This window comes from Crotalus tigris, unplaced genomic scaffold (genome assembly GCF_016545835.1).
Source record: "Crotalus tigris isolate CLP2741 ecotype Arizona unplaced genomic scaffold, ASM1654583v1 scf7180000017854.1278166, whole genome shotgun sequence".
Classification (NCBI taxonomy): Eukaryota; Metazoa; Chordata; class Lepidosauria; order Squamata; family Viperidae; genus Crotalus; species Crotalus tigris.
This window is the reverse complement of record NW_024096676.1, coordinates 1,121,934-1,146,109: the sequence shown is the minus strand read 5'-3', so window position 1 is coordinate 1,146,109 and position 24,176 is coordinate 1,121,934. Positions and strand designations below refer to the sequence as shown.

The following is a 24,176-nucleotide window of genomic DNA, read 5'->3' as shown; positions in this document are numbered from 1 at the left end:
GAAGAAAGTTGAAAGGCATTTCTTGTATCTTTTCAAACAGTTTATGTTAAGGGAGGTGATCATTACTTTGCTTGGCACTATCAAGTTTTTTGGCTGTGTCAGACTACATAGATAGCCTCCACTCAGATCTATAATTGGTCATTGTAACATAGCAAACTATGATTTCTATCATCTGTCATGAAGCCAAATTACACTGAAATGTGATTCAGTGATTCATCCTGATCTCAATCTTTGCTATTAAAAAAATGGTGTTCCTGAGAAGCAATCATTTGTTCAGAATTTTATTTACTTACATAATTTGTATCCTGCCTTCCAAGCCATAAAGGGTTCAAAATGGCTTTAATTTTTTTAAATAAAAAAAATAACAGAAATAGTTACAACCTTTAAAATAGATTTTGAAACCATTGGAGAAATGAATTCAAATTGAAAAGGCGTAGCTATAAGGAGGATCTGGATTCCTTTCCCAGAACAGAAAGAACTGTGAAAGAGTGTGATCCCCACTTTTCATATCTGGGGAACAACATAGAACGCCTGCCTTTCATATCTGCAGGACCTAGTTTCAGAAAATGATGGCATCTTTGAAAAGCCTTTTTAATATCCAGAGATTACAATGATCTGAAATAGATTGTGTTTATTAAGATGCTTGGAATATTCAGAAATACTATACAAAGTGGAGAACCTTTGCCATGCTTCAGAATGAAAGAATAAGATAATGTACGAATAAATGCATTTATTTGAATAGCTTTGCTCTATATCTTGACTATTTTCCAGTCAAGTGGAATTGGTTTTGGATTTGTAAAAATTTGCTTCGTCAAGCTGCAGGATCTAATGTGAAATTTATTCACTTTCTTATGCTGTCTTTTTTGGTCACAGCACCAATCATCACTACTCCTCTTGAGACAGTGGATGCACTGGTTGAAGAGGCAGCCACCTTTGTGTGTGTCGTAAAGTCTTTTCCTCAGGCAGAGATTACCTGGACACGCAATAACATTCCTATCAGGTATGAATTCAGTGTACAAAAGACCACAGTATTGGTCTCTACCATATTATTACATCCTATCTTATTTCTGGTCACCAGAGCAGCATTCTATAAAGTTAATTCATGCATTATTTTTATAGGTGTATGATAAATATAAAACATATAATGGTATTTATAGGAAGGCAGGAGGAACAGCTGCAGACTAGACAATAGTCAGATAAGAAGCTTAGCTTGCAGAAATAATGTGGGCATGGCAAACATCTCAGAAGAGCCCCACCTTCTAAGACCAGTTATTTGGACTGTAAAGGCCAGGCTGGGTTGGGGGGGGGGGAGGGAGAAATGTACATTCAGACTTGCAATTTTAAATAATGATGTATCTTAATATGTTCTCAGGTTTTTTGATACTAGATATGCCATACGAGAAAATGGGCAACTCCTAACTATTTTGAGTGTGGAAGACAGTGATGATGGGATATATTGTTGCACCGCAAACAACGGTGTAGGAATAGAAGCAGAAAGCTGTGGGGCATTACAAGTGAAAATGAGTAAGTATACCTTTCCTTTTACTGAAGTAAAAGTCACTTTGAAGTTCAAGTGAGCTAGAAAACAAGGCAATATTTTATTTGAGTATTAATATTTTTATTTTGAATGAATTTAAATTTAAGCAATGTACAAGCAAAGGAATAAATTATCAATACATATAACCCAATATCAACAGTAAAATGATACTGTCATGGATCCACCCCCAGACCTCTCTCCCAATGCAAGTTCAGAGGAGGAGGATAAGTTTAAGTCAGCGGAGGAAAGCACAGTCGCGTGATGGTCCAGATCATAGAGTCCTAGCCTGAAGGAGCAGCCTCAGCTGGGCTGATCAGACAAACAACAGGCTAAGGTTGAGTGAGGCAAACCCACAGCTGCAGCGAGTTGGCCAGGAGGCTCCAGGCAAGGTCCAGGAGCAACTGCCTACAGTTAGTGATGAAGAGGAGGTGAAATTCACACTTCCTCCCGATCCAAAGAGATGTAGGGCAGAGGGGAAACAGCTAGACTACTCGTGAGGAGGCAACCTCACCCCTTGTGGGCATCGCCTACTTAATTCTGCCCTGAGGACATGAACATTGCTGGAGCAACATGCCCAGTTCTTTATCTTGTGTACTTGTGCTGTGTATCCTGACCCATTTGACTTGTGGATTGTTTCCCTGGACTTTGTGTGTGCCCATTGGACTTGGTTTACCCAGCGACTCTTGTGCTGAGATTGGAATCTGTACCTGTGCAACATGGGTGCTTTCTGAGGACCTGTTTGGGGGGTTTGAATAAATATCTTTAGAACACTCGCTATGCGTGCATGTGTGTGTGTGAGGGGAGTGGGGCAGGACAAATACAGATTGTCTTCAACTTACAACACTTTGTTTAATGGTTCAAAGTTACATCAGCACTGAAAAAACTGACCTGATTGTTTTTCACACATATAACCATTGCAACATCCCCATGGTCATGTGATCAAAATTCAGACACTTGGCAACTGACTCATATTTATGACAGTTGCAGTGTCCCAGGGTCATGTGATCACGTTTTGTAACCTTCTGACAAGCAAAGTCAATGGGGAAGCCATTCACTTAACAGCCATATTATTAACTTAACAACTGCAGAGAATCACTTAACAATTATGGTAAGAAAGGTTGTAAAATGGAACAAAATGTACTTAATAACTGTCTTACTTAGCAACAGAAATTTTGGGCTCCATTGTAGTTGTAAGCTGAGAAATGCCTTCCATTTACGACCACATCTGAATATCCATAAGTCACTGCAGTCATAAATCAAGTCGGACCTGATTTTGCGACAATTTTTATGTTAGTCATTAACCAAATCACACAGTGGTTAAGCAAATCACACCATCATTAAGTAAACCCAGTTTTCCTAATGGGCTTTTTTTGCTGAAAATCGTGATCACAAAACCTGATCATTTGAATGCAGGACACTGCATCCGATCTTAAATGTGAGCTAGTTGCCAACCCCCAGATTGCAATGTGACCACAGAGGTGGTATGATAGTTGTAAGTGCCAATACAGGTTGTAAGTCACTTTTTCTACCTAGGCCATTGTAACTTTGAACTATTGTTAAACAAAATTTGTAAATAGAAGACTACAGTACTTGTTATAAAGCAATTTATCTAATCCTAACTCTACTGAATTTCAGTTGGTATCAGGTACCGGCTACTCATGAAGTTTCCTCAACTTCATAAAGATCCTAAAAAAAAAAAAAAGAACTACATATAAATCTTAGGAGATCAGATTCCAAGCATAGCTCAATGAAGACATTGATACCATAGGGTAGGAGGAGCTAGATGAGAGAAAGTTCTGAAATGTAAGGTGGCCATTTTGAAACAAAGAAAAACTAGCAGATTCTGAGCACAGAGAAATATGAATTGTAATCATGTTTTTCAATACATGGCCCAGAAGATCAATATTAGCAGTTTAAACTGGGACCGCTTCTGAAGTTTAGGCAATGTAAAAATTGGCTTCAGAGCAAGATTTAAACACTCTTGTTAAAATTTTAGAAAGAAAAATATCAAGTTTTATTTTGCTGTTCTACCAACATACTTTTTATTTGTGAAATCAGTACTAGCTTAAGCTTTTTGAGCAGTGGCAATATTAATGTTTTCCCCTCACCAGCCCATAAGTTGCAATCTTAGCTAACTTTTCCTGAATTTCCACGATCCCCCTACAACTACATATATTTTCCTCAAACAGGGAGATAGTGTGAGTTCCCTGCTTCTACACTCCTTTGAAGGTGTTTGGAAGATAGCAAGCTCTGTTGCTTTTCCATTGCTTTCTTAGAAGAGAGTGTGAATGCTGATGACGAAAATGGACCCATCATCCTGTAATAATATAATGTGAGTTTAGCACAAAGGGGTCCAAACTTGGCAACTTTAAAACTTGCTGGCTGGGGAATTCTGGGAGTTGAAATCTACAAGTCTTAAAGTTGCTAAGGTTGGACACCCCTGTGCTAAAAATGTGGTTTTAGCATATTTGACTCTATTTCATTTTGATCTTTAAAATTGTAGAACCGAAAATAACCCGTCCACCTTCAAATCTGAAAATCATTGAAGGATTAAAGGCTGTTTTCCCATGCACTACAATGGGAAATCCCAAGCCTTCAGTTTCCTGGATCAAAGGAGAAAATGTGATAAAGGTGAGTACTGTATGTATTTAATTACAACCTGCATCTTTTTGCAGAACTGGTCAGAGAAAAATTGTTGCATTAGTTGTTATTTCATAGAGAGGATGAGTAATTAAGGTATTGGACCGCAAACCTAGAGTCTGTGAGTTCTAGTCCAAACTTAGATGTGAAAACTGAGTGGCTGACTTTGATCCAATTATTGCCTGTCAGTCCAAATCATTTTACTAAGGTGGCAGTTGTGGGGAAACTAGGAAGGACCATTATATAAGCTGCCTCAAATTATACAAATGAAATAGGAATCTAAATCAAATGAATAAATATATACATCTGGGTCATAAGATATATTCTACCTCATTTCACTTGAAGCTTTATATTTTGTGGCAGGAAAATTCTCGGATTGCTATTCTTGAATCTGGCAGTTTAAGGATTCATAATGTGCAGAAGGAAGATGGTGGACATTACCGCTGTGTGGCAAAGAATAGTCTCGGGACAGCCTACTCTAAACCTGTAATTCTGGAAGTGGAAGGTGAGTGATCCATTTGGTCATGTGATCACTCAAATACAGAATCTGCATTCATCTGATATCCGTACTGCAAATATATTTTTGCGAAGTGTTCAGGACAAAAATGGAAGTCTTTGAAACCCAGAGATCAGCTTTGAATGTATGAGTGAATAGAAACTAACAAGCAAATCTAATCAATGAGATAAATCTAATCAACCTAATGGCCTTCTTACCAAAGGTTTGTTCATCTGTCTGCAAGAAATTCATGTTGATGGCCAGTTCTGAACAAATATACTTCTGAAAGAAATACATTTGGGAATTTATCTTATAACATTGCTTCCCATGGGATAATATTTATGGCTTTTCCAAGAATATTTGCGTATGCATATGTGTGTGGGGTAATATATTTGGATAAATGTGATACATTATTCTGAATGACAGGGCTGATGTCAGCTCTTGGTTTGTTCTAGTTCTTTTTCCAGGAATACTTAGATTTGTCTTTCTTAACTGGATGACTTCCAGAGATGTTGGATTTTAACTCCGGAAGTCTCAGCCAGCATGGCCATCCCTCATGCTGCAAGGAAGTTTTAGTCCATCATATCAGAAAGGCTTTAGCTCAGCAAAGGATGGCTTAAATCTCCAACCAGCTATATTAATAATGCACCTCACGGATGACTTATCCACAATAGAAATGGGTATCACTAGCAGCATTGTATACATTGTATACATTGTATGGAACCATGCAATCTAAAACATAGTACAGAACCTCACAGTCCGAAGATTTAGATATAACTGAGAAAAGCACAAGAAGAAGCATAGTACGACAACAACTGTGCTATTTAGGCATAAACTGTAAGTTGCCTGGAGTTGCCTCTGCAAGATGGTTGGCATAGAAGTCTAATAAATAAATAAAAAACTAGGTCCACACCAGCAGCTTTCAAACAACAGGATCTGGATTCTTCTCTGCTGGGTCTGTATGGACCTTTGTACACCAAAGCCAGGTATAAAATGATGAAATGCTCTGCTTGTTTCTAGCACCCTGATAGAGTTTATTTTGGGTGTAACTCTTGTGACTAAAAATGTATAAAGTTTCCCAGTGCTCCTTCCTTTTCTGTTATTTATTTCCATAGACAGGATTATTGTTTTGGTTATTATCCAGCAGAATAAAATTAAGATCTCATTTTACTGAAAAGTACTTACTACTACTTTTAGGCAAAATGGGTACAGCTGGAGCACTGTTCTTGGACTCTTCTATTTGTACAATTTCCTTCTGATCTGTGCTTTTTTTTTTTTTTTAACAAGTGAATTTTGTGCACTCAGCAATTACTATGCAGTAATGCAGTCTCCTGTTCCCAATCCAAATGAGACTTCAGGTCCTCTCCTGTAATAGTTCCTATTTCAGATTTTTCCAGCAATACAGCCTGGAGAATTAAAGAGAAAGAAATTTATCTAAAGGCCACTGCTACATGATGAATAACAGCAACTGGGTTGAGTTTGTTTTTCTTAGCCAATAACTTTTAGGAGAGTTTTATTATAAACTTTTGTGGATTATCTTTGGTTCTTATTTATTTGAAGTCACTGGGAAAAGCCATTAAAAATTTTTTTTAAGGCATCTTAGATTTAGTAGGACACAATTTTTCCTGAACTTTAGGCTATTTTATCTGATGCACAGATTCATTGGATGCACTTAAGAACTAAGCCAACAAGTAAGACATAACTTGACTCTACACTTGAGCTCCTTAAATGCATCATATAAGACAGGGGTAGTTAACTTTGGCTCTTTTATGACTCGTGGACTTCAATTCCCAGAATTCCTGAGCCAGCTAAGCTGGCTCAGGAATTCTGGGAGTTGAAGTCCACGAGTCATAAAAGAGCCAAGGTTGACTACCCCGATATAAGATCTAGCTCTAGCATCAAAAGAGCGTCCTTACCCACTTCCTAGGGAAGGTAATTTGAACAGATCTTATCCTTGCATGAACTTGCCTTTTGGAATTTGCTGCGATATATTTTTCATATGTGGAAAATGAGTCATTTCGTACAGCAGATTTATATAGACACCGGACATTAAACTGTTTTAGTGTTATTTATATTCCCCATTCTCACTACAGCCCCAAGTGAGGACATGTAGATTGTACTGTTTCTGCAGGTTTCTTTTGGATTCACCCATGGAAAGCATACCTCATATAAACTCTTTTTAACATTGACAAAGGAATTTTGAAAGCCTATAGTTAACAGAGGAATTTTCATTTTAAAAGGAATTCAAGCAGTCCATAAGGAAGGAGGGCAGGCTGGACCTTAGAGGTTATCTACTCAGAAAAGTGTGCACCTTATTAGCCTTTGCAAGTCAGGAAGGGTTAAATAAACTCTGAGAATAAAACCCCAATATATCTTTTTTTGTTTTTCTTTCAAGACTAAAGGCAATTCTTCTTTTCCAGAAATATTTTCACAGATATAGCAAATGTTTCTGTTATTAGGGCTCATAATTCAGTTTAGGACTGGACTTTCTGGGGTGATTGACACAAATAGTGATTAAATATCCTTGTATAAAAAAATTAAAAAATTAAATATTCAAAGAAATAATAAACTAAGGGAGATGAGCAATTTAAAAATAGAAAAAATGAATGAATGAATGCATGCATGCATGCATGCATGCATGCATGCATGAATACATACATACATAAATCAAAGTTATGGAAAAATTTATAATTTGTACAATTCATTTGCAGAAGTAAGATTTTGAGAAGAGCATTTGAGTTTCTGTGATACCAAACATTGTTTTCTTTCTAGTGAGGGTAGATACAATTCTCTCTATAGAGGACTAACAATGATGGGAAATACTTTTGTTTTATTTTTTAAAGAACTTAAATCCAACAGTGCACTCTTAGCCCAATGCTTGGGGTGTTTTTTTGAGTTCAGAAACGTTTGGGTGCTTTGGATTGGATCCATTTTCAACTATTTTGTGAGTGTGGGAAACTGCAAATTGTGAGCCGAGGTGGCGCAGCAGTTAGAGTGCAGGCCACTTTAGCTGACTGTGTTCAGCAGGTCAGTGGTTCAAATCTCACCGGCTCAAGGTTGACTCAGCCTTCCATCCTTCCGAGGTAGGTAAAATGAGGACCCAGATTGTTGGGGGCAATGTAAATATATATACATTGCTTACTGATGTACACTGCTTAGAGAGTGCTTGCACTTAAAGCGGTATATAAGTCTCATAAATAAATAAATAAATAAATAAAATATTTCACCAATAGCAGATCTCAGTTTACTAATGTTTTTGCTTTTTTTTCCCATTTAGTTTTTGCTCGAATTCTGAAGGCTCCTGAATCCTATAATGTCAGCTTTGGCTCTGTGGTAACTCTGCAGTGTGTAGCAACAGGCATTCCAACTCCCACTATAACATGGCTTGAAAATGGAAAAGCTGTAAGTATCTCTGCAATTCCTAAATTCTGATGATTAATCCTTTAACCAAATTCAGTTGGGCTTTGAAACAGGGTGAAACCAGCAGAGAAAAGTTGGAGGCTCTTGCAAAGCAGAGATGCAATATGGAAATACAATTCATTTTTCTTTCTGATGTGGCTGGATTATTTAACTTAATAGTTTGGAATCTGTTTTGAGTAACAAACTTCTCATGTGCAAACACCTCCATATATTGTTTACATGGGAAAAGGCCAAGATTATGATATTTTGGCATCTCTAGGTAAGAATGAGAAAGGGTGTTTGATACTCCAAAGATCCTCTACAATCTCCAGAATTCTAGAAAGTGTTTTGCAACTTAAACTGTTTTAGAAAACCCTACTATCATAGATACTTGGTACAAGCTGCAATGGTATCACATGTATCATGAGATGGCACAGTTGATATGAATTATTTGAGCCAGTTGCATGAAGTAACTGACATAAATTACACAATTTGCATAGCAATGCCCTGATTCATGCCACCTTCCTCTCTGACCATGGTTGCCCGTGATTGCTGTGGACTTTTGGCTAACGGATACCTTTTTTGATGTCGCTGGGCTCTGACTTGGCTCTTACTATGACTTTGTTTATTTTTGGTAGGTCCTGTAAACACTATCAGTGTAATTATATATGAAGTAATGAGTTTGTTGTCTTCTATAAATGTAATATACGATTGGGGATTCAGGGTTCCACTTTCCAATCTTTGTATCATCCTTTTAAGCCTTGCCTATGGATAGAGGTTTATTTTGTAAGGTGTGTAGTTCCTTGGTCCCAGCATGATTCTTGCTGTTATCAAGGTGCCTATATACCAGCGGACCCCAATCTTTTGGGCATCAGGGACCTGTTCCATGGAGGGAAGTTTTTCTGCAGATGGGGGTGTATGGTTTTGGGTGTTGCCTGGATCTCAGGCACGTGTGGATGTGGCTCCGCTCACTTACATGGCCCAGTTCCTGGAGGCATGGACTGGTGCTGGTCTGTCGCCTGGGGTTTAGGGACTCCTGCCAGATACTATATGTTGCATGATGCCACATTATGTTTCAGATGCACTTGATTGATAAAAGTCGAAGCAAGAATTTGTATAGCTTCTTTAAATATCTGGCTAAAGCTTAATTTCTTTCCGCAAGGCCTTGCTCCATTAATCCTCCAGGACAAATTTTCCCAGTGGTGGGATTCAGCCAGTTTGCACCAGTTCGGCAGAACCGGTAGCTAATTTTTGTTGCCCAGGCCCAGAATGGACTTCCGGAAGCGGCATCCACACAGAGAACTGCTTGTTCACATATCTGAATCCCACCACTGAATTTTCCTCATCATGGATCAAGGTAGTCGAGTCCAACCTTGCCAAATTAGGCTTCTCTCCAGCCTCAATACTTAAAGTGGACTGCGACCAAGCAAAACAAACCTTGCGACAAGCGGACAAGCTCCAGACTCTATTAGATATGTTGTTACTCCCACCAGTTATCTTAGCCAGTTGGAGTCAGAAAGTATTTTCTGAGTCCAGAGTCAGAAACCATCAGAAAGTATTTTTGCTCGCACGGTACACATGCGCTTCCATCGGCCGTCTTTTATAGCAAGTATAAAAAGATACCATTGACTGAAAGACTCTGCTCCTGTGGCTCAGGAGAGGTGGAGACCTTGGACACATATTCCTTCAATGCTCTTTCTATAGAGATATTCAAAAAAACCATATTCTCCCAATAATCGATAGGTATCCTGGCTATTCTGACACTACATATCTCCAGTGGCTGCTTAAGGACAAACAGGCTATGATTATGGCGCAGGTGGCTAGATTCTACGCAGCAGCACTGGGGATTCGTCAGAAACATAAATAAGATAAATATTATTTTTAGATCTTTTAAATAATTTTTTTATTTTAAAATTAATGTTATCATATGTGTTCTTATTCATCATTAGATCATGCTCAGTGCATGTGTTCTTATTCATCATTAGATCATGCTCAGTGCATTTGTATGTATGTATGTATGTATATATGTATGTGTGTGTGTAGCCTTCAATTGGATATTTTACTGTTTCTGGCCATATGGCTGTAATAAACGGATTTGATTTGATTTCATTTATTTGGGCACTGAAAAACTAGGAAACTACAGGATTGTAAAGCAATGTGTGTGTATGTGAACAAAACCCAAATACTGCACATTTTTTATCAATATGTATATTACAAATTGTTAATTTTAGCCTACATGGGCTCTCCTACTTAAATTAAACACAATAACTTTTGAAGAAGAATTAAGCTAACAAAAAGGATGAAATTTGCCCCTGGGTAAGATAGATGCCATGAATCTTATGTGTAAATATATATTATTTTTACTTCAGGTGCTTATACATGAGTGCCATGTATTGTGTAGGCCAAAAGGCATCACCTCTGTACAACTGGGCACAAGCTTGGGAAAACCCTGATGTTTGCGAATAGAAACACAATCTCACCTGCACATCCAAAATGCCAACAAAAGGTGCAGAACAAAGGACTTTCCACTTAGAATTCTGATAAGACCTGATTGTGTTCAGTATCCACAGACTTCAGTTTCTGGATGGCTTTTATTTTTGAAATGCCCATGATCGTCTAGCTCAGTTTATTTTTATTAATGAATTTAAAACATTAATCTATGTCCACAGGAAAACGTATGAAATTCACATAATGGATGAACCAGGTCAGTCAGTTGCAGTTCAATACTGCAACTAAGTAACCTTGGTTCACTCTTCCTGTGAAATTATGGTTTACTTGAACTTGGATTATTGTATAAACCACAATACTGGGATGGTTTGGCACCATATGCTAAGCCACAAGCAACCAAACCATGTTGCAGTTTTGCATGATAAGTGAGTGCTAACTCTGAGAAAATGGCAGTCTCTTACAAAGTGTTTGCCCTAACACTGTCAAACACCTTGAATTGCTTATAGAATTATTATTAGATAATAATTCTAATAATTAAATAATAATTATCTTTTTCATGGATTTCTAATGGTTCTTTGACTATGAGTCATGGGATTTCTGCAAACAGTTGCAAAGTGCAGCCTGACAGTCTCCAAATTCAAACAGGAAAACTATCATCTTAGAAAAGCTAAAAATACAGTTTTTTAACAATGTGCAACCATTTTTCATTAGTTTCCATAAAGCAAATGGCAAGCTGCAATATCTAACTCCCTTTCAAGCTGTTTTAAAATCAGCTGTGCCGGGGATTCCTTTACCTAAGGCAGACTTGATGAGAGATTGTCCATAAACTGAAACTGTTTGCAATCTTCCCTAACTTATTTTCCAACGCTCTGTGAGTTCAATCAGTGAACGTGGCAAGGAGAGTTTTCTGAGCTGTGTGGTCCAGGCAGAATGAACTGTTCTGACTCACCCTTCAGATTCTCATATTTCTTCTAATAAAAAGCCTTTACCCAGAGCAGAGTATCATAAACATATCAACTTTCTTCAAGTCCTAGAAGCAACCTTGTTACTGGATTCAGAAAACCAAAACGAAATCTAAAGAGGAGAAAATAGAAAGAGTTGCAGTAAACCTATTGAGCAATGAAGCTTAATGAGGCTACATGCTATTTTAATTGATAAAGCTTCTATCTTCATGTAGGATCCCCCCAAAAACTCTGTGTAACGTTTAACATAAACATTTAAATATTTGGGGAAAAGTTCAGGCTAAGACTCAGAACCTGAAGCATAATCCTGAATAGACTTTGTGTGAACCATCAGACTGTGTGGCAAGTATATGTTTATTGTGTTGTGCCAATTCAGAAAATGGAGTTAATTGAGTAACTCATGCATAAGCTAATTGTGGCTAACCAAGTCTATTTATTTTGGTTTATTTAGCTTACATTACCTGCACAGCTATATCAGTTTTACAGGACTGGGCTATGTATATGAGCAAACCAATAAAAAAGGCATATATACTTTTAAAAATTGCAAAACTCCCCAATAAAGATAGATAGATGCCCTCCCACATATTCTAAAAAATCTAAAAGCCTACTGAAATAAAATCCTCCTTCCTTTCCTGTCTCCCTAGTACAGTGTTTCTCAACCTTGACAATTTTAAGGCATGTGGACTTCAACTCCCAGAATTCCACAGCCAGCAATGCTGGCTGTGGAATTCTGGGAGTTGATGTCCAAATGCCTTAAAATTGTCAAGGTTGAGAAACACTGCCCTAGTGTAAAAATACACATTTGCTCAGCTGCAGGTGTATGAATGGTCTCTTTGCAGAGATATCTATTAATTCCATGTGGGAAAGCAGTTTCACTTGGGAATATTATTTAATCTGATGCGTTAGGTCAGACATTACAGCACCTGGATGAACTGAAGGAAAACTGAGTTCATGCTTTGAGGAAATTACTTCTACACTCCAGTAGGAATGGTTTTGGCACTGTTAAATCCAAAAATGATTTCTGCAGGAAGATATTCAATGATTACATATTTTATTCAGAATGAAGTGAAATGTTTCAGCAAAAATGGAAAAAGCAACTCAATTGCCTTGGGATTTAACTGACATAATAGGCATTTTTTCATGACAAACTTTTGATTTTTTTTGTTTTAAATTTTAGCATGAGAGGCAAGCTTATTAATGTAGGAATTACAATACTCTAATACTGTATGTAATTAAAGGAGTGTGTGTGTGTGCAGATATTCATGCCAGTCAGAGTAAATCATTGAACAGAAGTGCTAAATTATTAGCCTTTTTACATCTCTATTCTTATTCAATCAAGTATTGGGGGAAATGACATTTTTAGGGAAAATATTTCCATATTAGTTCATTTATTATACATTCAATACCGTTAAACATTTTAAGTTTAAAGCATTATGTTTAATCTTAAAAGCAACATTATCTCTTGGCCCCACTGAATCTAGAAAAAGGTACAAACTTCAGACAAATTAATTTTTTTGTGATCCTGTACGGGTTAGGACAAAGCTAAGCAAGTTGTTATTCTTTCTTCAAGAATTTTAGTTCTATTATATGAGATAAAAATCCCAAACAGACAACTTTTATGTTCCTTGATTAATCCCATTTCCCAAGATTCTTTGGTTTTAAGTTTTCACATTAAGATTCAGATTCCTGACATAATTGTCTTCCGGCTTCAAAATTCAGTCCCTCCAGATCTCTTGTGAGATGGTATTCTCATTTCAAATCCAATTAGATTTTGGTCGTTATGTGCAAGATCACCAAACTCGCATGAGATTTGGAAAATTTGTGAGTTGTAATAGGTTTTTTTTTTTTAAAAAAAAATGTGTTTGTGGGTCCATGTATATGTGCTTTCAAATCAGCCTTAATTCCTGGGACTATATGGAAAATCCTATGCAGTTTTCTTGGCAATGGTTTCTCATTCCTTTCTTCCTAGAGCTGAGAGACCATGACTGGCTAAGGGTCACCCATGTTGAAGGCCAGATTAGAGCTTCTGTCTCACTGCTTAGCTACTAGATCAAATTCTCCTATAGTAGTAGTAGTAATAGTTTTGGAGTGAGGTTGATATATTAAAAAACAATGTACAACTATTCTTTTTTTCTCTATCGATCTTGAAAAAAGTATAAGAGCATTGGGAAACATTGAAAGTTACCAAGGTAACCGTTAAGAGTAGCAGAGCTGGAAGGGACCTCGGAGGTCATCTAGTCCAAACCATTGCTCTCGCAGGAGACTATACTATTTCTGTCCAGTCTTTTCTCAAAAAGCTCCAGTGATAAAGTACTTACTGCTTCAGAAGGCAAGCTGTTCTCACTGTTAGGAATTTTCTCCTTAGTTCTAGGTTGCTTCTCCCCCAGGTTAGTTTCTTTTGTGATTGCTCTGGATCTCCTATAGATCAGTGATGGCGAACCTTTTAGAGACCGAGTGCCCAAACTGCAATCCAAAACCCACTTATGCATCGTCGGGTGTTGGGTGGGTGTGGCCCATTGGCTGGGCATGGCCCATTGGCTGGGGGTGGCTGTGGTGGTAACAGCAGACTGGGTGGGACTAAAAAGTTCAACCAATCAATTCCAACTTTGCAAGATCTTTTTTTTCCCTGCAAGAAGTTGAAATTGACTGATTGATTGAACCTTTTTTTTTTTTTTTTTTGCACACGGTGGTGGAGGCCTAAAGCGAAAAGGTTTTATAAAACCCAGCTGAAGGCCTAGGACTGGGGCGACGGCGCGCGTGCCCACAGAGAGGGCTCTGAGTGCCGCCTCTGGCAGCATGCCATGGGTTCGCCACCACTGTCCTATACATTTCCCTAAACATGGCAAGACAAGTGCGTCATCAAATAATAGTTTTACAGAACCATGACATTTAAAGCTGTTTTAAACTTTAAAGACCAATGTGTTGGAGAGATGAGACACAGGTTTCATAAACTAATAGATACATAACTTGATTCCTATCCTATTGTCAATGAGTATATATTCTTTAATTATATTGTGAGTGGGCCATTTTGCCTTAATTGCATTCATGCTGAAACGATGCATACTTATCAGTCTCCCTGAATTTACTCAAACATAATTCTGATTGAACATATGTAGAACTGCCTTATGAATCCCCTCAGTTGTTGAAATAGTTTCTTAATGGAACTACAGGTAGTCCTTGACTTACAATGGTTCATTTACTGACTGTTAGCAGTTACAACAGCACCGAAAAAGTGACTTATGACCATTTTTTCACATTTGTGACCATTGCAGCATCCCCATGGTCACTTGATCAAAATTCAAACGCTTGGGAACTGACTCACATTTATGACACTTGCCGTGTCCCGGGGTCATGTGATCACCTTTTGCGACCTTCTGACAAGCAAAGTCAATGGGGAGGCCAGGTTCACTTAACATCCATGTTAGTAATTTAACAACTGCAGTGATTCACTTAAACAACTGTGGCAAGAAAGATTATGAAAAGGGTTAAATTTCACTTAACAAGTGTCTCACTTAGCAACAAAAAATTGGGGCTCAATTGTGGTCATAAGTCAAGGATTACCTGTATTCCAAGGGATGGGGATACACAAAATGATTAATGTTCTATCTCCAGGACTATGCAGGAGATCACATTCCCAGTTTCTCGTTTCTCTCTTTACTTTAGGTGTCAGCAGGATCCATAGTAGAAACAGTAGAAGACAAAATGATTGATTCACGGCTGCAGGTTTATGTCACTCGTCCAGGTTTATTCACCTGTATAGCCACCAACAAGCACAGTGAGACTTACGGCACTGCAAAAGCTGCAGCAACTATTAATGTTTCAGGTATGCGTTAGAAAAAAAAGCTTCTCTTGAAGGATTAGCTGACATTTAACTCTAGCCTAGGATTTTATTCGTGTTCAGAAACCTCGTGGAATGTGAAAGGCACACAAATGTGAGAGGCGTTAGCTTCCTTGTAATTTCCTCCAGGATAAACACAATTTTGAGAATTGGTTTTGTTCCTGGCTGTTTCCCCCTATAATATATTTCAGATATTGGCACAAATTTAGCTACCTACATGCTTGCTGCCATCTTCATTACACTGTCCTAAAGACCACTTTGTAAATTCATCCAGAGGAAGGAAGCAAGGGAGGGTGATGAAGTGTTATATTAATATCCCCTAATGGCCATGCGGAAATAGTTCAGTGAGCTTTTATCATCTTGAGTATAATATTTATGTTGGTAGTATGTTGGTCTCCAAGGAAAACAGAACTCCAAAGTATTCTTCATTCACCAGGACCATGTACATAACTCTTTGAGGATGGAAAATCATGGTGAACTTAGTCTGATTTCTTTTTAATGTGATGCTCTCATAAAAGATGATGGAATGGAATGGTGATTTGCAGCCCTACCACACTGGGGATACTTTAATGAAATCCATTCCTCCATGCAAATCTAAACCATGTGGTAGCTTTTCATGTATGTCATACTTCAAAAAGCTTTTAAATATTTCCTCCCCATTATCATATTTTGCTCTCTTCCAGCTTTAACTACTAGGATAATTAATTTTCTGCATTTCTGCTCCAGTGGAGCCTCATTTGTTTTTTTGTGGCTGTTTTATCAAATTATCCTTAAGTTTGTTTTGGGCTGTGTTTGCAGTGTATGGTTTCTGACAGCTACTAAGAAAAAGGAAAATGTGATCAAGTACTTTCAAACTTATTTCTATTCATAAATATATTAATAGATTTTTTTTTTAGCACAATGCAAATTGCGCTGACAATTTCCTTGTCTCTCCCCAACTCAACTCTTTGTTTCAATGAACCTTCTGCCTGTTCCTGTAGAATGGAGGTAAGAAAAATCTTGGCATAGTTATTACTAATACCGTGTGAGAAATGTATGTAATCACTTGGAAAACTTTTTTTTTTTTTTGCCCAGGATGAAAATGGGTGCTTGCCAAGAGCAGTTGTGCTCTTTTACTTTCAATTAAGTCCATTTAAAATACAGATCACAATATTCTCTTGGTTCACTTCTTTCTTTCTTTGCAAAAAGCAGCTTGTGATGGAGGATTTTGGTGTATGTCTGAATTTAATCAAGAAACAAACCTGTGGAATAATGAAATATTGATAAAGCTACAGGATAAATATATATTTTATAGTATATCAACTTGTCAAGTAACTTTAAGTTGTTTAAACATCACAATTTAGCATTATAATACAAATTAATTTCTGTTTTACCTTAATTGTTATAGCAATTAATTACCTTGCATGTGTGCTTCAGAAATACAAATAAATGATATTGGTTAAAAATTCAGGGGTCTGCTTATCAGTGGATGGGCTTATCTGTGAATATATATGGAATATCCAGTTACTTTTAAAAAGTTGAAGAAAAAACCTCAATTAAAAACCTATTTAATTTAGGATGTCCTCTGCAGATAAGCCAAATCCAATTTTTAGGGTGTATTTAAGCAGCTAAAATTCGCAGCTTATCCACAAATATATACAGTACGATTAATTTGAGTGTAATCTAGCCATAGTAGATATTGAGGTCAATTTCAATAAGGCTATGAAAGAATAGTTATTAAAAATAAAATTTATCATTCATCTTAGGCTCGTAACAATCAGAATAGAAATATACATTCAGCGGCTCCCTTTCTTTTGGGGCTAGTGCACTCTCATAAAATGGCTGCCGTTTGGGAATGGCTTTTCTTGTTTATTAACTGTATAGTATATTGAATGAGATCAGTTAAAAAAGACAACTGATGGGATGTAGTCCTCGACTTACAACCATTCATTGGGTGATTGTTTGAAGTTACAAGGGCACTGGAAAAAGTGACTTATATGTTTTTTACATTTACGACCATTGCAGCATCCCCATGGTCACGTGATCAAAATCCGGACACTTAGCAACTCATCTGTATTTATGTGATCCCCTTTTGAGAACTTCTGACAAGCAAAGTCAACAGGGAAGCCAGATTCACTTAAAAATTGTTTTTCTGACTTAACAACTGCACTGATTCACTTAACAACTGTGGCAAAAAAGGTCGTAGAATGGGGTAAAATTGAGTTGAGAACTACCTGGTCCCACTTTTGGTCCCCAGAATGTTCACTGTATTGAAGGCAATAAAGTTGATGCTAGAAATTAGTATTTTGCTTGACCATTTGTATGTTTCCTGTGTGTGTGTGTGTGTAATGTATGTATATGCATACATACATTAATATATTTTATGCATTTTAAAAATATTGGTTAAAATTGATTCAAGTGGGACAGAAAGCCAAGCTGGTGCTGTGGAACACCAAAAATTTTGGAACATTTGCAATTTAATAAAAGTTAAAACCAGAGCCTGAAGAGGCATAATAATAAATGCAAATTTACTGGAAATAAGGCTGATCTTGAGAGAGACAGGATACAAATATAAAACATACACAAAATAAATATGTTATATCATCCTGAACTTTTCTATTATGCCACTAGAAAGATTTACTTGTGAGTGATATTCCAATAGAAGCAAGACTAGGACAGAGATTTTAAGTCATTCAAAAGTGAACACAGTGCAAAGTTGTTAGGAATGGAAAGCAGTAATTTCGGAAAACCCATCCATCTGCCTGAAAATTGTATTAACCCTTGGAAAACCTGAATTGCATGCTTCTGGTTAGAAGACTGACAGAAGACATAATGAAGTTATTCTGTCTTTTAAATAGACATTTTTTCTGGTAACCAGGAGAGAGAGAGAGAGAGAGAGAGAGAGAGAGAGAGAGAGAGAGAGAGAGAGAGAGAGAGATTGGAAAACACTCCAGGGTTGTAAATTGAAAACATCAGTATCTTATCCTATTAAGATCTGATGAATAAAGGATGCTAATTGCCCCACAAATTGCCTCAGAAACAAAGTCTCTTGAATGGAGACTTTGTGTTCACTAAAACAGACAAATCTTGCTGGATATATACATTTTCTAGACCTTATTACATTCTAATTTTATAACAACAAAATTACAAAGTACTCCATGTCAAAGCTATTAGAATGAATCATATGCCTAATTTTCAGAAACCATGTAATTTGATGAATTAAAGTTGATTGGATGTATTTCATTAAACACATTTGGGGGAATCTGTTTGCAGGCATGTTCAGCAATTGAATAGAATAGATACTAATATGTTATGTGTTCTGCTGGTAAGATATTTCTTTCATCTCCCCAAAACCCCAAGTTGTGTTTCCAAAAGTATCTAACAAAATTGCAAAGTTTAGTGAAATATAATCCCAATTACAAAAAGACTTGAAATTTTGGAATATAGCTTCGATAAGGAAGTAGTTTAATCATCTTTGTATTTTCTGATTTTTTTAGCTTTTTGCTAAAGTGGGTTTTAGTTTTGTGCACAAGAAAGTAAACTCATTATCAGAGGAACTGAAAATAATGGCCCTATAGACTAAAATGAGTTTTCCAAAAAATATTGGAACAGCTTATTATTGCCATTTTTAATTTATTTCACATTCAATTATCCAGTTTAGTTTAATTATTAGATATTGTCTTATTTCATTGAGTTAGTTCTCTTATAACTCTCTTTTGTTAATTATTAGGCATTTTAATGTTTTTATATTTACCATAACCATGTTAACTGTTACAGATGTTTTTATTGATTGCTTTGTAAACAATCAGCCTATATTCAGTGTTATCAAAATAGGACAAACAAACAAATTATGGCTGGATTGTACTGGCAATGGACTAAGCAGAAAGTGCACATCTGGCTAGAAACTGGATAATTTTAGTGAAACTTACTGATATATGCATAACCTCCTGGTGGTCCTCATCCACAAGTTGATAAACAGTGGAAACAGAGTATCAGAAATACCAGATGTTTGCCAAGTTTATAGGCCAATGTTGAATAATAGCTGCAACGAAAGAAAAAAAAAAGAGAATAAGTACAAATAAAAGCAAAAACTCAGATCCAGTCTCTAAGCTTTTTCTTCCTGGCATAAACAGAGCATGCCAAAAATTTGTAGTCTTGACAACATTTTCCAGGATCCATTCTTCGTATAACAAAAATATTCCATGAAGGATAATAGGTTGTGGCAAGATAGCAGCCAAATCTGTCAACCAAATTCCCACAGTTGGAAATGCAGCTGAGAAGACCTTTGAGCAATGTTCATATGACCTGTGATTGACACATAGTGTGCTGGTCAAGACCATCCTTTTATTTTGTTATTGCTGTTAGAGGGATTGGAAGCAACCTCTTGAAGGCACCCATCGGGTTTTTTCTGCCAGTCTAGATTCCTTTTGCAAGAAACCCAGACTTGCCTTCTTGTAGAATTTGCGTTGTTTCTAGAGCTTAAGAGTGTCAACTACATCCAAAGAATTAGTTACTTTCTGTCAATAGCATTTTTAGCATTGTAGTTTTATTAAGGCTGTAGAAGCATGGAGCCAAATTAGGGTACACAATCTGGAAAAGGAAGCAGCAAATCCAGAAACAAGCAGCAGACCAAAAAAACATTGCTAATCTGCATGGACCTAATAATGAACAAGCTTTGCCTGCTAGATGGATGAATAATCTGATTCAATTCAAAGTGATTAACTTTACAGATAAGCAATTTTAGGGGGGTTGCTGGTGGTGGTGGGGTTAACATTCAATTACTTTTGTTTACCGAAAGTAATATGTTATGAGCCCCATCTGGCTAGGTGACAAAGGCAAGCTTTCAGATCAATAGTTTTCTTCTTCTTGTTATTGAAGGGAGTCTTTTGATTTAAATTTGGCTTAAATTAAATTGGTTTAAATTTGGATATCTATTGGTAATTAATAAACGCTATTCAAATCTCCCAATGGGGCATCAAAAGAGCCATTTTCCCATGTAATATAAAGGCTGATAAGAGCAAGCAGAAAATCAACTGGTCGCAGTCAAATCTGCAGTGGGACGATATAAATTCAGACTTGATTTCATAATGCTTTTTCCTCGTTACTTAAAGCAAAGCCTAAATCAATCTACTTTTCACATCTCATAAATAAATAAGAAGATTGAGAAAGATAGCACATCGTTCTCACATCCCCTCTATTCAAGGGAAAGGGATAAAAAAAAATATAGACCGGTCTATCCGCTCGCCTTCTGGCCTATGAGACCTGAGGTGAAGCTATATTTTCACTGTTCTCAACAAGGATCCCATAACTTTCAGGTGTGGAAGACATGAAGCTGGTTTCCTGAGAGACAGTCGGGAAGGCAAAACTCCCCTTCTCTACTGGGACAGAAGGGAAAATGAGCAGTGGCCCAGAATCTACCCCACTCTCTGTGCTGAGAAAGATTCAGGCCAGGGATGTCTGCAGGAGGGGGCCAAAATCAGCAAGGTGGTAGAAAGAATAGTGATGCCCCTTTTGCTTGCAATGACATTGCATACACTTTCAAAAAGGGCTTGCATTGCCCCATTCGGTCCATCATTCCTCCAATTTTGATACCCCCCCCAACACTATAAATGCTCAGCTCTACCCCAATAAAAGGGATTACAAGGTCACAAAAAGAAAAAAAATCATAAGAAGACAGTCCACAACCAGTCCACATAAAATAATAAAGTCCACCCCCTAAAGGGATACCATTAACATATAACAATATATACTGTACTTACAGAGGACAGCTGTCTAATAGGCATCTGCTAACAACTCTTAAATGTGTAATACCTATATACCATTAGTCTGGTACTTTGACCAAAAGATACTTCTCTGATAGCAACGTGCCTTGAAATGAATTAGACTGGCTCAAAAAACAAGACTAAAGTATTAGCTGACTAGATACATACTCAGATAGGCAAAATTCAAGGACATAAACCCAGGGCCTGCTCCTACTCAGAGGAAGCACTAGACTAATGAGGCCTGAGCTTATTCAATAATCTTAAGGACCCACTTAGAGGAAAACAGTAACAAAGTGCGGATGCAGACAATGAACAGGCTGCTTATAGTATCCCCAGAGATTTGGCTGGCAAATGTGAATTCTGAATTCTGAGCAGGGGCTTTGTTTTTAAGCGCTGAAGATGTCCTCCTACGTGTTGTTGCAAGCCCTGCTAGTTCCCTTCATTCAGAAGCCTGTCTTTGACACAATGAAGGCTAGGAGCAGAGCTTGTAAGACTACTGGCAGCATCTCTGTATATCATTCATAAAATCGGAATGGAAAAGACTTGAGCACAGGAAGAAATAGGATTCCTGACTTGCTCTGCTATATCCGCAGGGTTGCTGCACAGCGATCAAGTTACAGTCATCATTAATCACTTCCTTTCCTTCAAACTTGAGCTGAGGGAAAAAGCCATCCAGTTCTGGATGGTAGGCAAAAAAGCTGTAGAACTAAAGATGCAAGTTAAGTTGCAACGCCGGAGAAAGAATTCTAAAACGGAGAAAGCTGACCGGCACTCTTGCAGCTGGAATTCATCTGTAAATATGGAGCGTTTGGAAATGCTCTTCATCTTGTCAAAAGCAGGCAACTTATTTTCCTCCAGGCAGATGGATTGGTGAATGTGAAAGGTTCTGCAAAGGTGCAGTTAGCTGGCATTTCCAAATATTTAGAATGGATATAAATTGAACTCTGTGACCTTTGAGTAAAGCTTCATAAAATAATTGTGGCTGAGCAATCCTGTATGTGTTTCATATGAAGGGAGCTGAGTTGTCTGGAGGAAGAATAGCCTTTGTTTTATTGTGTACTGTCAGCGTCAACTTGTGCGAGATGGGCAGCCATATAATTTTTGATAAATCTATAAATAAGTCTCTGCCATGAAAGGGTTACCATTAGAATGGATGTGCAAGTGCATTTAACAAGACATTGTAGGCTAATGATTTTTGTGCACTTGCCTGTAAAGCAACTGTGGAACAAAAAACAGTCCTCAACATTATAAATGCCTTAAGGACCTGGCTTTTCTCCCAAAAGTTGAGGGATTAAATGATATATTTGCAGTCATGGGCGCCAGGTTTTCATTTTTATTATTTTTTAAATGTTTTATCTTTTAATTGAGTGCGTTTTACAGTCTTTAAAAATGATTTTATTGGAAGCCGCCCAGAGTTGTCTGGAAGATGGAGGGCTACATAGATGCTTTAAAAAAATAAAATAAAAGTGAAATATTGGCAGAAATGCCTTGGTTTGCCATCCGTGTCTAACATCACATTGGTAATCATGATTTGCCAGAGTCAAATGGATTCCTTGGAACAGTAATTTCCTTTAGTAATTAGCCACTATGGGCAGTCCCCCATTTTGAACTGAGTAAATTTGCAATCCTTGAGCAAGACAAATGGGGATAGGGGTATTAAAAAGCAGTCAAGATGGTAGTTGTGGCCTTGCAATCAAAGACCTGTCCTTTTTGCAACAAGCATAAAAATAGAATCACTTTTTTCAGTGCCATTGTAACTTTAAATGGTCATTAAAGGAACTGTTGTTAGTTGAGGACTATAAGTATAGACCTGAGACCTACTGCTTTTTGCCTGAGGCAGGATTAGAATACAGTCTCCCAGTTTTTAGTCTGATGCCTTAAACCAGTGATGGCGAACCTTTTAGACACCGAGTGCCCAAAAATCGCCCTGCCCCCACCCTGTCCTGCCCACTCCACCCCTACCCCGCCTGCCCGCAGGGCCACCCACCGCCTCCACGGCCTGCCGCAGCAGATCACCCAGGCAGCCCTGCAGCACCATGGCAGCCACACCCTCCACCCGCACCCTACGTGCGATGGGACACGTGCGATGGGACGCGAGGGTGGAGTCTTGTCCCTGCTGCCTGGATGACACGTCTTTGGCTGCGCTGCTCTGTATGGGTCGTGCCCAGGGGCGACTCTCCTCTGTGGGAGCTGCTGGTGAGGAGGGGGCCACAGGGGGAGGCGGGACTGGGGCAATGGTGCACGTGCCCACAGAGAGGTCTCTGATTGCCGCCTCTGGCACGCGTGCCATAGGTTCTCCACCACTGCCTTAAACACTACACAAATTGTCAGTCTCTGTCTCTGTCTGTCTGTCTGTCTGTGTCTCTCTCTCTGTTTGTGTCTCTCTCTCTGTCTCACTGTCTCTCAGTCTCTCTCTCTCTCTGTCTCTCTCTCTCTGCAAGGACAACTGCACTTCACTCTTCTGGAGGCTAGGTTAGGTTGACATATTTAAACAACATGTGTGTTCAATTACTATATTCAGATACTTTTTATTTGTTGGGCAAATGGCCCAAAGGAAGAAACTGTGCATGTACAGTTGAAAATATTTAGCATCTGCCAGACACACCAGAGTCCTGATTGCATTGAAAAGGCCACATACATTCCACTTATTGAACAGAGATTTTCCATAAGATCTACTTTCTAATATACAAAAGTTTAAGGATGCCACTTGCAGAGATCTTTTTTTTTTAATTTCTAAATTGCAGATTTTAAACAAATGAGTACATAGCTAGTTTGCTATACATAGTGGATTTGCTTTTGAGGGTCCAAGCAACTCTCTATCAGGTGTCTTGATTAAAAGCTGGTATGTGTGTGGAGGGAATAGGGAACTATGACTGATCTTGGGATGTGTGCCTGTTAGTTTTAGCATTATTATTGGGAAAGAGAATGGATTATTAGACAAAATTGGGAAATTGTTAGATTACTTTGGGAGTTATCCTAAATCTTTCTGATAAAAGAGTGTTGATTTTAACAGCTGGGATTAATCATTCCAAAAATGTGAACTTCCAAAATATTTGCTTGCTTTTTCTTTCCAACAAACCTGGGAGAACCTCTAGGAAACTCTTAACTAAATTCC

General features: G+C 37.8%; 1 protein-coding gene across 4 annotated transcripts in view; it reads left to right on the top strand.

Annotated features, from left to right (window-relative positions):
• Positions 1–24,176, top strand: part of MUSK (muscle associated receptor tyrosine kinase) — a 90,659-nt gene that overhangs the window by 47,370 nt on the left and 19,113 nt on the right. For all 4 annotated transcript variants that reach the window (XM_039343462.1, XM_039343461.1, XM_039343459.1 and 1 more), the window contains 7 exons: positions 874–1,000; positions 1,373–1,524; positions 4,041–4,168; positions 4,541–4,682; positions 7,951–8,075; positions 15,146–15,305; positions 16,301–16,307. In XM_039343462.1, coding sequence (XP_039199396.1) covers positions 874–1,000; positions 1,373–1,524; positions 4,041–4,168; positions 4,541–4,682; positions 7,951–8,075; positions 15,146–15,305; positions 16,301–16,307 — 841 coding nt within the window. The remainder of the gene's footprint in view (positions 1–873; positions 1,001–1,372; positions 1,525–4,040; positions 4,169–4,540; positions 4,683–7,950; positions 8,076–15,145; positions 15,306–16,300; positions 16,308–24,176) is intronic.